At 44.4% G+C, this 15,057-nt stretch overlaps 1 protein-coding gene across 1 annotated transcript; it reads left to right on the plus strand.

Moving 5' to 3' along the window:
- Positions 1-2,068: 2,068 nt before the first annotated feature.
- Positions 2,069-5,294, plus strand: Fbxo39 (F-box protein 39). The gene is made up of 3 exons (XM_046424977.1): positions 2,069-3,094; positions 4,369-4,545; positions 5,166-5,294. The coding sequence occupies exons 1-3, from the start codon at positions 2,069-2,071 to the stop codon at positions 5,292-5,294; spliced, it is 1,332 nt and encodes a 443-aa protein (XP_046280933.1).
- Positions 5,295-15,057: the final 9,763 nt, after the last annotated feature.

The following is a 15,057-nucleotide window of genomic DNA, read 5'->3' on the forward strand; positions in this document are numbered from 1 at the left end:
TCCCTTAGGAGAGAAAGACAAGGACACAGATCATACACAGTGATGCACACTGGTAAGAAGGAACAGAGAAGGGAGCATGCTGAACATGCAGGCAGGGACTCTGGGAACCGGCTAGAGCCTGGGGTCACGGGTGACAGCAGGCTACTATTAAATCCTTCTTGGAAGTCTGTCCAGATCTGAATGAGGGGGAGGGCCTGCTGCAGGCAGGGGCCAAACTGTTCAGTGGGTAGGAAGGGAACTTGATGGAGGAGGAATAATAAAAGAGAAGGTCACCAGGAAGGCCCACATAGCACTTGCTAGAGGATGCTCATTGTCTGTGGTGTTGATGGGAGCAGGAGGAGACCTGGGCCCATCAAGGGAAACAGAGGATGGGACAAAGACAGGTAAACCACCATGGGTCCTGTTCAGCAGGATGCAATGGGTGAAATATACACAGAGCCACGGAAGGAATCTTACAGACATTAAACACACACTTGTCAAACACACATACAAAAAGGGGCACATCAAACATACTGGATTAGTTGTCTACCATGTACAGAAGAGAGTGATGGAATGAGATAAAGAGCTAAAGGGAATAAATGAATAAGTAAAACCAAAGTGGTGTCTCGTGCACAAACAATGTCTATCCCACATTAAGAAAAATATAATTTTCCCCTTTGCATTTGAGGCCCCCAAAAAATAGAGGTAAGAAAAAAAGTTCAAGAGAAAAGAGTCAGAAAGCCCAGGTTCTAGTTCTGGGGTCCTGTTACTCACTTGCTGTGTGAACTCAGGCAAGATCCTTTACCTCTCTAGGCTCCAGCATGCACCTGAAACCAATTCTCAGGTCTATTTCCAGTGCTATGATTTTATGAGCTGGGACCAACAATCTTAGGCTTCCTTGATAGAGTAGCCAATAAAAGCTTGAACCTGGACGTACGGGGGTAGGGGGTTGGGAGAAGCAAGGAAAATAAAGGAAGTTTTGAGCAGGAGAAACTTTGAAAGAAAAAAACTTGTGAAAACTTCAGCAGATTCTTTGTATCAGGCAGGACAGGGAGACCCCCATGGGGTCAGTGGGACTCCCAAGGTTGGCTGGTGGCACCACCTGCAATCCAACAGCCAAATCAGAAACACCAGTTGTCAAATCATATCCTCTAAGGCCCTCACAGACCCAGTTTCCACCGCAGTGCCTGGATTTCCCACGACCATCCTTCCTCTACTCCCCCAGTATGTCCATTCTACACCCGAGACTGACCACATCACCTCCACACAGATGACCCTTCCTCTTCATAGTGGTCCCTGACCTTAGCTGAGGTTCTCCACCGCTGTTCTGCTGCTCTACCTCTTGAATGTACATCAGCAATGCAGCTCAGAGCACACAGAGGCTCGCATCCAGAGAAGCAGGCAGACCATGTCAGAATTCCAAACACTCAGGGAGAAGGAACAACAGGAAACCTGGCCTCTTGGACACAGTCTTTAGGCCCCCTCCATGCAGGACCTCCTGTAGGTCCTACTGGATCTAGCACCTTTGCCACATGTCCAATATTTTACTTCCCTGAAGGTGAACACATCCTATGCATTCACAGCCCTGTGGCCTCTCACATATTTATCGTCCCCTCTGCCTGGAATGTATCAGTACTTCCACCACCACCACCAGGCCAAGTGGATCTGCCTTGCAGATCTGACCTTCAAAACCATGTCACCTATGTCACTTTCTCTGAGCAGCCCTCTCTACTTCCTCCCTGCCCAGAGACAATAAATGGTAGACTCTTGGTCTACAGTGACTATGCCTGGACCTTTTCACTTCTTGCATTGTGGTGAAATTGAGGACCGATCCTCGTCCCTGGATAGACTGTGCAATCCTTACAGGTGTGGGTTGTGTCATGAGGTGAATCTGAACCCCCCTCAGCTGGTACCATGCCTAATATAGCACACAGAGGACCACAGAGAAAGTTGGTTCAACTGAGTTTAACTTCTGCTGGGCAGGTAATGGCTCTTCCTTTGTACTCCCCACAGAAAACAATTGCTTGTCTTTCCTCATTTTTGGAAGCCCTGCTTACCACGCAGCTGCACAACACATCTGGGTTCTTTGATGGATGAAGAAAGTGAACCCATCCAGCCTCAAGACCAGAGTTGCTGGGCCACCCTGCCCGATGTATGCCTGCGACGTGTCTTCTGGTGGCTGGGAGACAGGGACAGGTCCAGGGCAGCCCTGGTCTGCAGGAAGTGGAACCAGATGATGTATTCAGCTGACCTCTGGCGATACAGGACCATCACCTTCAGCGGGAGACCTTCCCGGGTACATGCATCCGAATTTGAGTCAGCACTTTGGTATGTTAAGAAATTTGGCCGTTATCTGGAACACCTGGAGATCAAATTCCTGAATCCTTACAATGCTGTCTTGACTAAGAAGTTTCAGGTCACCATGCGAGGTCTTCTCTCGTGCCTGGGCAAGAGTAACAACCGCCTGAAGTCTCTTTCCATTCAGCACTTGGAACTGGACCGTCTGGTCTGGAGGAACAGCATCAGGAGCTCTCTCATCAAGAGCCTGAGCTTCTTCCTGAAGAAAATGGGCAAACACCTGGACTACCTCAGCCTGAAAGGGGCCAGGCTCACAGTGGAGCAAGGCTGCCATGTCCTCAACTCCCTGAGCTACCTGCGGAACGAGAGCATCGCCTCGGAACTCAACATTGAGGATTACTTCAGCCATCACCTGGCCGTCTATAGCAGCCCCCAGTTCAACAAGACCATGGCCATGTTCCACAACCTGGTGTCACTGACGCTCAACTACAACTGTATCTCCGATGAGCTGCTCGAGAACTTGGGTGAGAACAACGCCAGCACCCTCTGGACCATGAACATCAAATGCCATATTCATGATCCCCATGGCCAAGTTGTCTGGGGCATGTCCTGGGCCAAGCTGGCCAGACAGGCCAACAACCTGAAGGTGAACTTCTTCTTTGAGCGGGTCATGAAATTCGAGCGCTTGGCCCGGATCCTCCTGCAGGAGATCCCGGTCAGGAGCATCAGTCTGAGAAGCTGCTATTTCAGTGATCCAGACTGGTCCATGCGGCCCACTCTGATGGACCTCCTCCCCACCTTCCGGCACACTCTGCAGGTAAGTGGGAAGTGAGACTCAGGAAGGCTTGAGAAGAGCGACTGTCATTCAGGTGACTGGCTTTCCCAGAGGAAAGCCCTCTGCTGCCCGTTCTTAGCTCAGCTCCCACACATCTCAAATTGAGGGTCTAAGAAATGTTTGCCAGACCAACTTCCCCCGTGTCCCCAATACCACAGCAGATGACAAAGACTGCTGCTCATCACAGACTCTTTTCTTATTGCTATTCCCTAAACAATGCAGAATAACAACTATTTACATAACATTTACGTTGTTCTTAGGTATTATAAGTCATCTCCAGGTGATTTAAAGTATACAGGAGGATGCACATAGGTTATATTCAAATGCTATGCCATTTTATAAAACGGACTTGAGCATCCATGGATTTTGGTATCTGAACAGGGGGAGTCCTGGAAGCAATCCTTTATAGATACCAAAGGATGACTGTAGCTGGTTTGAGCTTTTCCTGAAATACAGGAATTTTCTGGTTGGTTGTTAACCAAGAAAATCCTCTATATCCTTAGCTCAGAGCTGTGAAGTCAGAGTTAGGAGGAGCCTTCCAAGTGACAGGTGGTCAGCCTCTTCCACCTTCCTACCAGGCCACAGCAGAACACAGAGTCCCTGTGGCTCCTGTGGTCGGTGCTCTGCAGGGACCTATTGGATTACAGAAGTGCCTGCTACTTGGAAAGATGGGTTGGGAGAGAACCAAACTAACCTAAAAGCTAAATTCAGTTTAGTCCACTGAAGAGCTTGGAGGTTCTGGGCTATTCTCTAATCTTGCATTTTCCCCCCATATATAAAATCATTTTTGTCCCTCCTAAAGGCCTCCCAGTGGTTGTAACAATTGACATGAATAACTATAAATAACATTATGAGCATGGATGAAGATGCTAATAGCTCATTTGATGTCCGCATAACCATGAGGCGTGCAGGGCAGACATCACTATGATTTCTCAGAGCTACAGAAAAAACCTGAAGTTTGGCAGCCTGCCCACTATCACCCAGCCAGTCCATCCCAGGGCTGAGGTCAGCACTTTGGTCTCTGGATTCCAAATGCACTTGCCTCCACATTCCAAGTTTTTCAAATTTGCATGCAATCACACTTATTCTCAAATCTCTTCCTTTGAGAATTAAATATCTAGTGTCCCTTATCTAAAAAGCTTGCAAACCACTCCAGCTATCATCAGGCCCAAAGCTGGGCCTTGCAGATAAGGTAGAATGACCCAGCCAGTCCCAGCAACCCTGCCCACACACTCCCCTCTTTGGTACTTTTCCAGAAATTAATTTTTGAGTTCAACAACAACCATGAGTCACTGGATGAAGAGCTGCACCTTCTCATTCTAAACTGCAGAAAACTGTTTTACTTTAAAATCTGGGCTTTCCTCGATGTTAGATTTGTAGAGCGAATTCTGAAGAGCCAAGAGGAGGGGCAGTGTGCCCTGCGCACCCTCAAGGTAAGAGCCCCCAATTGGTTCTCTGGTGTCTGGACACCCTTGGTGTCTGGACATGGTGATTCTGCTCTGAGATGCAGGTCAGAGATGAAGTGACGGCTGGGCAGGGGGCAGTCATCACACCTGAATCGAACAGTTTCACAGAGAGCTCCCTTCCATATTACACTCAGGCCTCAGTATCCATGGGTTCCACATCTGTGCATTCAACTGACTACAGATAGAAAATATTTGGGGAAAAATGCTGGGTCTGTCCTGAAGATATACAGACTCTTTTTCTTATTGCTATTCCCTAAACAATGCAGTATAACAACTATTTACATAACATTTACGTTGCCTTAGGTATTATAAGTCATCTCCAGGTGATTCAAAGTATACAGGAGGATGCACATAGGTTATATTCAAATACTATGCCATTTTATAAAAGGGACTTGAGCATCCATGGATTTGGTATCTGAACAGGGGGGAGTCCTGGAAACAATCCCTTATAGATACCAAGGGATGACTGTAGCTAGTTTAAACTTTTCCTAATTCTATCAGATCCTTTGGATTAATTGTTAGGTCCTGAATGATGTGGTCACTGTGTGTGTGTGGGGGGGGGGGGGTGCATTTCTCTGTTGGTCCAGGTGAGAATTTATACAAACAGATACGAGACAAATGAAGAAGACAGGACCCTCCGGGAAATTTACAGGAAGTACAGAAAGCTGATCGATTCAGAGCTAAATTATTTTGTCATCGCTTATCCCATGATGTGAAGAGCACTGTCCGGAAGAAGAAAGCTAGGAGCACTTTGAACTTGAAAATCCAGTTCTCAGAGAACTACCCTTGTGGCACCCCACCTCCAACCTTCTTTCCTCTCCTTTTTGCCAATCCCACACCATCATGAACAGCCCAGCAAAGGCTGGGACTGCTGGGGATGTGAAGGCCCTAGGTGACTTTAAAGTGCTATCTTTACCAACTATCCAGGAGTAATTTCTCTTTTTATCATTTTGGGTTTTTTTTTTTTTTGCTTTTTGACACCCTCATTCAGCCACAGAGGGGGGAAAAACACACACACACACACACACACACACCCGAAAGTCACCAGAAGTAGCTTCCTACTAGGAGACGCTACCAGTGCTCCTAAAAAGGTGTGTGACTAGCCAGTAAGCAAAAAAGAATCTATGACCCACGTTGCCAGTTTAGAACTAGATCCTTCATGTCAGAGTCTCCTGACATTGACATGGTCAGGGACTGACCTCACCTAAATGGAAATCCGCCAGCCTGTCCTAGGACGAAGCAGGAGAATCCCCCACTTTCAGAAGGAGCCTGTTCAGAGCTGGAACTCCCTCCCCCCGGGGAGGAGGAACTCAGGCCCTGATTTTTTTCAGTCTTGTGGACTCAGTTCTCCTGCCTTGGCTTTGCTATGTCTTTAGTTTTCTATTCAGGCCCAGCCTGCTGCGGACGCTCAGTCCTCAATGTGGGGCTGAAACAGAAGCAGCCACTGCACTCGTGTTTACGAAGAATCTGTAATGTCCTGGGGGAGGTGTTCTCAATGCGATGCTAAGTGAAGAAAGCAGAACACAGACCTCCATATTTAGTATGATATCAATCATATAAAACAAATCTAAGGTTTTTTTTTTTAACCCAAAAATGTTAGGAGTTATTTCTGAGGGGATAGAATTATAGGTGGTTTTTATTCTCCTTTTTATGTTTATATTTCTGAACTTTTCTACAAAGACCATTTTTTAATTTTTTATCATTAGGAAAAAATCTAGTGTATTTAAAATAATGAGTAATTTTAAATTCCTGAGTCCATGCCATAGACATCTTTTACTTCTGGTCCTTTGAGATTTTTTTTGTGCTCATAGTAGCCTGTTATTCTCTTTTTCAGTGTATATAAATAAATAAAATTCCAGAATATTTTTAATAAGTGATTAGTTTCAGACTTGTTGGCTTGCCTTTGTGTGCTGCGTGTCCATATTTATGCTTTTTAACCTTTTATTAGAATTTGTATTTAACTAGTGCTTTTTTTTTTAGAGAGAGAATTTTTTTAATATTTATTTTTTAGTTTTCGGTGGATACAACATCTTTATTTTATTTTTATGTGGTGCTGAGGATCGAACCCAGTGCTCCGTGCATGCTGGGCAAGTGCGAGCGAGTGCACTACCGCTTGAGCCACATCCCCAGCCCCAAACTAGTGCTTTTTAATTCTCAAAGCACTTTCATGGTCACGATCATCTGGTTCATTCTCCTGCAATGCTGTTTGGTAGACACGGTCACCGTTTCATGAGCATTCAGGAGGAAGCTCCTGATTCTGATGGGGAACGACACCTTAAATTATAAAAAGCTAAAAGCTAAAGGGGCCAAGGAAGCAATCCCTTACTCAGTGGCCCAAAGGAGGTGATTTTCCTGGGGTCAGAGAGGGGCTTCGGCTGGAATTCTGACCACCTGGCAGATGGTTCGATGGGTGTGATTTCTTTGTACTATGGATGATTCTTTTCATCCCAAACATGGAATCTACATATAGGTAACTCTTACATGAACAGGTGTGTTCAAGTTCTATGAAAATTCTCTCCAAATAAGGAGAGGGTTCATCTTATAGCTTTGCAAATCTGCCATGTCTGGTGGAATTGTAGACCGCTGGATTCTCTCCATGCTTCTGCCTTCAGTCTGCTGAGATATCACATACCATGTCACCTCCAGAAAACTCCAGATAAAATGGGAGTAAAAAAAGGCATGTAATATCTTGACACAATTGTTAAAACAGTTTTAATCTCACGGATCCCTTGAAAGGAGGAACTCGGGGACCCTCAGAGATCCCCTGACCACACAGAGAACTACACTAAATCAGTCTGGCTCCCCAGAGGAACTGAACCAGGCTCAACAGCAGGAGAGTCATAGTGCAGGAGGTTGCCACATATTTAAATACTATTTAAAATATTAAAGCAAATATCATCCCCCCTTTTTTTTAATTGCCATCTTCAAAGGCCCAGGGGTAAATAGAGTCAGCTAACTGACTTATGACCTCTGTATTCCTGAATAACAACTTCTTTTTTTTTTATTTTATGAAAACATTTTTATTTTAATTTGTTATATATGACAGCAGAATACATTATGATTCATATTGCACATATAAAGCACAATTTTTCATATCTCTGGTTGAAAGTAGAGTCACACCATTCGTGTCTTCATACATATACTTAGGGTAATGATGTCCATCTCATTCCACCATCTTTCCTACCCCTATGACCCCTCCCTTCCTTTCCTTCCCCTTTGCCCTATCTAGAGTTCATCTAATCCTCCCATGCTCCCCACCCCCACCAGCCACATTATGAATCAGCATCCTTAAATCAGAGAAAACATTTGGCATTTGGTTTTTTGGGATTGACTAATTTCACTTAGCATTATAATCTCCAGTTCCATCCATTAACCTACCTGCAAATGCCATGATTTTATTCTCTTTTAATGCTGAATAATATTCCATTGTGTATATATACCTCATTTTCTTTATCCATTTATCTACTGAAGGGCATATAGGTTGGTTCCACAGTTTAGCTATTGTGAATTGTGCGGCTATAAACATTGATGTGGCTGTGTCCCTGTAATATGCTGTTTTTAAGTCATTTGGGTATAGACCGAGGAGAGGGCTAACAGCTTCTTTTTTTATACTTGTCCTTGTTCTCCAATAAAAAGCAAGAAGATGGAGGGACAGATTCCCACATGGCTCACAGGGTTAAGGGTCTGCAAAGAGCACCTGGTTTTTTTGCAGAAATACATAGGACAGCTCCAATGTGTTCCTGGTCCTATCCTTAGAAGCAAGAGACACATACTGACTTTCTAGGATCCCCTTGGGTTGTTGGCTTACAGCTGAAGCAGCTCTGGTGACAAAGTGACTGGGGTCAATTTCCCAAGATATCCAAGTTGTAATGGACTGAACATTTGTATACCCTCCAAAAATTATGTATTATAAAATGTAATCCCCAAGGTGATGATATTTGGAGGTGGGGTCTTTGGAAAATAATTAGGTCACCAGGGTAGGGCCCTCATGAAAGGGATTAGTGTCCTTATAAAAGAGGCCCCAGAAAGCCTTTTCACTCTCTTAGTATGATGTGAGGATACAAAGAGAAGTTATCAGCCTGCAACCTAGTAGACAGCCCTCCCCAGAACCCAACCATGCTGGTGTGCTAATTAAGACCACCAAGCCTCTATAACTGGGGAAAATAAATTCCTGCTGTTCACAAGCTACTCAACTCTGTGGTATCTTGCTACATCAGCCTGAACTGACTGAAACCACAAATATGTAAGGAAAGTAGGGATTTGATCAAACTAGAGTGTAAATCATTATCTGCCGACACACTGACAATATAAGGGCGGATTTTTGCTTTTGAAAAGACTCAGGGTTGGACCTTTAATTTTCTGGGCTAGATGGAGCCTAAGGCCTAGATTTGCAGACAGTTTGGGCCATCTGTGTGAACCTGAATTAAGTTTCTTACTCTGTTTCGGCCTTAGTTTTCACTATGTATAAAATGGGAGGAGCTGAGAAATGCTGTTATCTCTGAGGTCCTTCAGATGTCAGTCTTGGGACACAGGTCTGGGAGGCTGAGCAGGGATGTGAAGGGCTGCAGTGGCGTGAAGCATCTGGCCTTGAGAACCAGGCAGCCTGGCTTTGAGTTCTGGCCTGCCACCTACCTGCATCCCTGGGGTGAATGTTTAACCTCCTGGACAGCTGTTCTGTATAGAGAGGGATATATTAATAAATAGAAGAATAAATTAGTGCACGTGATACAATACACAACCCTGGCCCATGGGTATTCAGTGAATGTTGGTTTGTATCTTGTTTAATACATGGAAAAAGAGACTTGAAGGAGGACAGGAAGGTAACTTGCCCAGAGCCACACAGTCTACCAGTGGCAGAACCAATACTGTACTTTCCTGATTCAGAGCCCAGAGCTTGCTCTTCTACATAAACAATAAAATGGGAAGAATTCAATTCCTCCCATTTCCCTCACTAGCCCGGGTCAGACAGGTAATTAAAGTGATCACCTATTGAGCGTGTTCATGCTAGGTGTTAATTCACACAGTCCTATGTAATCCCCACAGCAGCTCTGCAAAGTAGAGACTACCATCACCCCTCTTTTAGAGATAAGGAAACTGAAGTTTTTGCAAGGCTAACCTGCCTGAAGTTTGTGTAGAATGTGCTGAAAGTGAGTGTCAAACCCACCCCAATTCCAGAGCCAACCTCCTAATCACTACATACAGGTTGCATCCCACAGTAAGATTTGGAATCCATTACTCTGGAATTCCATTAAGTGCAAGAGCATTTGGAAGAGAAGTTCAGTGAAAATTTCTGTTTAGCCTAGAAATGCTACTGTGTAAAATACAATAACGGAAAAATTCTGAGAAGTCTTCCATTTAATTACAAGAGCCAGAGGAGGGAGGAGGGAAAGACTTAAGGAAAATTATTCAGAGAATGGAGTGAGCTTATTCCACACTCCTGAATGGATATTAAAACTCTGATTCAGAATCCCAGACGGATGACTCTCCGGGTGCCATCGCATCCTGCTTACAATCTCAACCAATCCAGAAACTGAAAGAAAAGTGACCACAACACTCAGAGCAACCAAGAGATCTTTATTGCAGCAGTGCAACAGAGGAGAAGAGAGAGAGAGAGAGAGAGAGAGAGAGAGAGAGAGAGAGAGGAAGTGCGCGCAAGAGAGTCAGAGAAAGCAAGAGAGATAGAGAAAGCAAGAGAGAGAGGGCCCGGAAGGAGGAAGTTTTTATAGCCCAAATCTAATGAGGTCTCTGGGTCTGCAAGCTGCCTTGTTGGCACAAGGGGGGTTACGTGTTCGGCCTTGAGCAGGGGGTTGAGTGTTCATCCTTGAGCGGGGACTTGGGCGTTTGGGCTTGAAGCAAATAGTTGATAAAGAACCAGACAGAGGGTTTGAGTGGCCAGGTCATCCTGCAGCTAACTTTGTTTGGCATGCCCTGCAGACAGCTTACTCAGCCTGTCCTGCACCTAACATTTTTCCCTTTTTGTTTTTCTAAGTGACATGGGGGACGACGTAAAGTCCTCTGGCTACTTCCTGCTTAATGGTGGGCGGCGTTGGGCCTAGAAGGGGAAGCGGAGGAATGTTCGGGGGACAGGTCTAAGAACACCAGGGCAGCCAAAAATAACACTCAGTGGCTATAGATAACTACTTTGGTAGAGGTAAAGTCCATAAAAGTTCCTTGAAGCCATAGGTTGTCAATGGCATCAAACCATTTCTGAGCGGAGGAGATCTTTGGTATCAGTCATTGGTCTTGTTGTAGGGGCTCTAGGAAGTATTGAAGTGGCTTGGTTGAATCCAGTAATGTTAAGGGTGACAGCCTGATTGCAGCCAGTGGAAGAGCAATCGCCTTGACCCATAAACTGAGAGTGGGTGGTGTCATCCTGGTGGCTTGGTTGTAGAAGCGGCATCTGTGCTTTGAGATAAAAACTTGAGAGAGAATAATGCTTAGTAAACGAAGAAGAGAGTTGGCGAGAAATTTTGAGTTTGGTGGTCGTGGTGAAAGTCCAGGACTGGACATTTGGAACAGGTGCCGTTTTAAGGCAGGAGGCATGGTACCAGGGGGAATGGCCCAAAAGCTTCGTCACCATTGGGGTAGTAAGTATGATTATATGGGGTCCCGTCCAGTGAGGTTCCAACAATTGAGAATGCAGTTCCTGAAGTAAGACTGAGTCACCCAGTTGAAGAGGGTCCAATTCAGTTTGTGATTGTACCAGGATTGAGGCGAATGGCGCAGGAAGGCACTGGTCTGCATGTTCCCTTAGGAGTTTGCGTTGAAGTGTGAGATAGGGCAGGTAGGGCACAGGGGAGGAGAAGTGACTGTAAAGCTTTGGGTGGTTAAGAAAGGGCATCCATAGAATTGCTCAAAGGGGCTAAGGCCTGAGGGAGCTCTATGGGGCTGCCTGAATTCAGATGAGGGCCAACGGCAGGAGATTGGGTCAGGAGAGCCTAAGTTCAATAGGAAGTTTAGTGAGATGATCTTTGAGAATGCGGTTAGGCCTCTCAACCTTACCCAAGGATTGGGGTTGGTGGGAGATGTGGAGCCTCCAAGTGATGTTGAGGCCTTTGGAGACTAGTTGAACAGCCTGAGAAGTGAGAGCTGGACCACTGTCTCACTGGATGGAGGCGGGAAGTTCGAACCTGGTTATGATCCCCTCAATGAGGATGGAGGCAATGGTGTCAGCAATTTCCCTGGATGTAGGGAAGGCATCTATCCAACCTGAAAAGTATCAACCAAAGTAAGTAGGCAGTGAAGGTTTTTGTGCCTAGGCATATGAGTAAAGTTGATCTACCAGTCTTTGCCTGGCTAGTGGCTCCTCATCTGATGCCTGGGGAGTTTAGTTTTGATGCTTCCTTGTGGGGATACTGTAGAGCAGACAGAACAAGCAGAGTGTACCTGCCAGAGAGTAGTTCTCATTCCTAGGAAGTGAAAGAAAGGTTGTAAAACCTGGAAAAGGGGCTAGAGAGGGTTTTAGGTGGGGGCAGAGTCTCTGGAGCCAGAGGAGTTGGTTATGAGTCATAGGTCTCTGACTTGGGCATCAGGGGCTGGTAGTCTTAAAGAAGTAATTGATTGACTGACTGGTTGGTGAATTTGTGTATCTGATCTTGCAGGAACTTCTGAAGGCAATTTAATAGTCATGGTCCTATTAGGTTAAATGTAAAGAGGACTAATAGGGGTCCTGCAAGGGGGAGAAGCCAAGGCCATACTTGACTGAACATTCCCCATGGAGCCTGTTGGCCTAGTTGCTGACTCCTCTTTTCTAGCTGTTCTTGTCCTTCATTACTCCCAGGAATGACTGTGTTTTGGCTTAACTGTTTGGTAGGTGTTTAAGATCAAGCTGGTCAAAATTGACTTTGTATTTATCTATTGTTAAAAGTCAGCCGAGTTCCCATATGGGTCACTCGTGGGGGAACTTGAGAGCAGCTTCTTAGTTCTGCTAGTGCCATTTGCACTAGGATGGGTCCAGGTCTTGCTTGACTATATGGCTTCCCTTGGAAGCATCAGGGATGTCTCTTGTCTCTAATGACCCTCCCCTTCATAGCAAATGCACTGATTGGCTTTTCATTCTCCAGTGGTCTCATTAATCTCCCTGATCAGGAGGTTATGTGGCCCAGAGTTGCAAAGCTCTTTAGAGAAGTTCCCTGTTCCTTGGATTTCAGACTGACTCAGAGGGCCAGAGTCAAATATTGGTTTTCTTGGCCATTTTCATTTAAGTTTAAGTCTTGATCTTAAACATCCAGCAAAGTCAGTTTCACCTTAAATTAAGAGTACTGGGCTTTAGCTGAAGTCTGGCCTACTTTGGAGTCATTCTGACATGTAGTAAGATGGGAGGCACAGCCTTATCTCAGGTAAGGCAGGGCTCTTTATAAATCTTAGGTAAAATGTTCTAGTATCGAACTCATCTTTGTTTTTAAATATCATTTTATAAAGTTTATATATGTTGTTGCTTGATGTCACATGAATACTAGGTAATACAGTATATTACATTTAAATTGTACCCAGGGTATAGAACTTTATATTAATCTTATTGATAACAGGTCCAGTTATAGAAAATTAAATGATATAAATAAATCTCCAATATGTTATTTTTATAAGCCTAAAATTACCATGCAACCTTTTGGAGAACATCAGCTTGATACAATTTTTTTTAAAGCTTCTATCTTAAAGACTTATATACCTGGAAAATATGAACACATTTAATATACAGAGAAGAGTAATAGTACCACCATTACATTGATGTTTTTTATATTAATCAAGTTTAGCTCTTAAAGAAATAACATATTATAATATTGCAAAATAACAGTTGTTGTTTAACCATAGTTGTATACACAGACCTTCTTTAGCACTTACTTACACCTATATAGCCAACGTACACAGACCTTCTTTATCACTTGCTTATTTACTTAATAGACTCTTATTTACTTAATAGACTCTCTTATTCAGAAACACCTTTTCCTTCTATTAAATCCATACTTAGAACCTTCTAATTTTTCTTTCCTATCTGTTAACTCCTTCTTTATTTGCACTTTGAACTAATCCTTATAAATTTCTGAATTTAGGTAAATTATTCCATTTTAATAAGAGATATTTTGTTATTTGCAGTACACAATTAATCACATCTGTTTACCATTTCATGAAAACATTAACAATGTTTAAGTATATAGGATATACTGTTGTAGGGATGGACAAGGCAAGGCACCTAAGATAGCACTGAAGGTAGGGAAACAGTCTTATTTGGTTGCAGCCAGATTCAGAGGGCACTGCTTCTGCTGTAATCAATTAATACCCTGAACCCCAAGTTTAGATAGTTTCAGAATTTTGCACCCAGCATGTAAAGGGAGGGGCTCAGAAGTTCACAGTCTGCAGAAGTTCATAAATAGCAGGGTTTTTTTTTTTTTTTCTGTTCTGGGCAAGTTAACCCTTCAAGGACACCTGGGAAGGGGAGAGCTTTTTTTTTTTTTTCTTTCCTCCCCCTGCCAGCTGTTACCATGGAGCCCAGTTAGTAACTCCCTTATCTTAGAAATGTAGTCATCACTGTGAAGCCCAGCTCAAGGCCAAAGGCCTTGTTTACATTTTTTTGTGAAAAATTAGTAAGGGGGTATCCAGCACCTGAAGTGCTGATTTTTCCCAGAGAGTGGCCAAGTAGAACAGGGCAACACGAAAAGAAGAAGTTTATCTACACTGAACTCTTTTGTAGAGATTCTTTTGCTGAAAGTCCTAAAATCAGCCATGGTGAATATTCTGGAGAAGGTCAGTTAAGACTTTTCTGTGGGCCTGGGTAGGGAGGGGGAAGACAGGAAGGCGGGGCTGAGAGCAGCTCCAGTGGATCTGAGAATGAGAAAGGAGAGATGTAAAAGAATAATGGGAAAGGGGTTTGGGATTTTCCCTAGCAAGGAAAACTTGAGCAGCAGAACAGGTAGAGCAGAGGGGAAGACGGGAGTGAATATCCTAAAAAGCCTATAAGGGACTTTAATTCTTAGTAACCTGTTTTCAGTGATGACAAAGCAAGTTTAAAGGCCATTTTCACCAGATCTTGGATAGGGCTCTAAGGGTTCTCCTCAGCTCATTTGAGCTTTCGGTTAGCTGCTAAGAGGACCTGGTGGGACCCGGTGTGGGTGCTAACAGTAGAAGAGAGGAGTGAGTGGGTCGAGGGATTCTTTCAGTAACTGCTACCTCAGCAAGGGGGCAACAGTCTGAGGAAGGGTGGTGGTTTGGGTTTTTGATCTAGTAATTGGAGGGGAGAAAGCAGGTTAACTGAGGTGGGAGAAGGCTGAGGGTGAGGACCTATTCCAGCCAGGCGACAGGGTGGAGGTTCATTAGTAGGATCAAAAGTAGTGGATGAGTCCGGAGGAGGAGAAAGTTGGGGATTGTGGTTGGGGGAGTTAGTTTGCAAGCTGGAAGAATTTGTAGAGGTCTGCAAGAGGTGCAGAGAGCAGGATTGGATTGGAGCAAGAAGAAAGTGATCTCTACCCATTTTTTTGAATGTTC

This window comes from Marmota monax, unplaced genomic scaffold (assembly GCF_021218885.2).
Source record: "Marmota monax isolate L192 unplaced genomic scaffold, Marmota_monax_Labrador192_F-V1.1 WCK01_AAM20220418_F8-fsc00218, whole genome shotgun sequence".
NCBI classification, from domain to species: Eukaryota; Metazoa; Chordata; class Mammalia; order Rodentia; family Sciuridae; genus Marmota; species Marmota monax.

Excerpts from the sequence above, each read along its gene's own strand:
- Fbxo39 (XM_046424977.1), top strand. The coding sequence starts at position 2,069 with ATGGATGAAGAAAGTGAACCCATCCAGCCTCAAGACCAGAGTTGCTGG. Across the intron at positions 3,095-4,368 it reads CCTTCCGGCACACTCTGCAG|AAATTAATTTTTGAGTTCAA; the intron begins GTAAGTGGGAAG and ends GTACTTTTCCAG. Across the intron at positions 4,546-5,165 it reads GTGCCCTGCGCACCCTCAAG|GTGAGAATTTATACAAACAG; the intron begins GTAAGAGCCCCC and ends CTGTTGGTCCAG.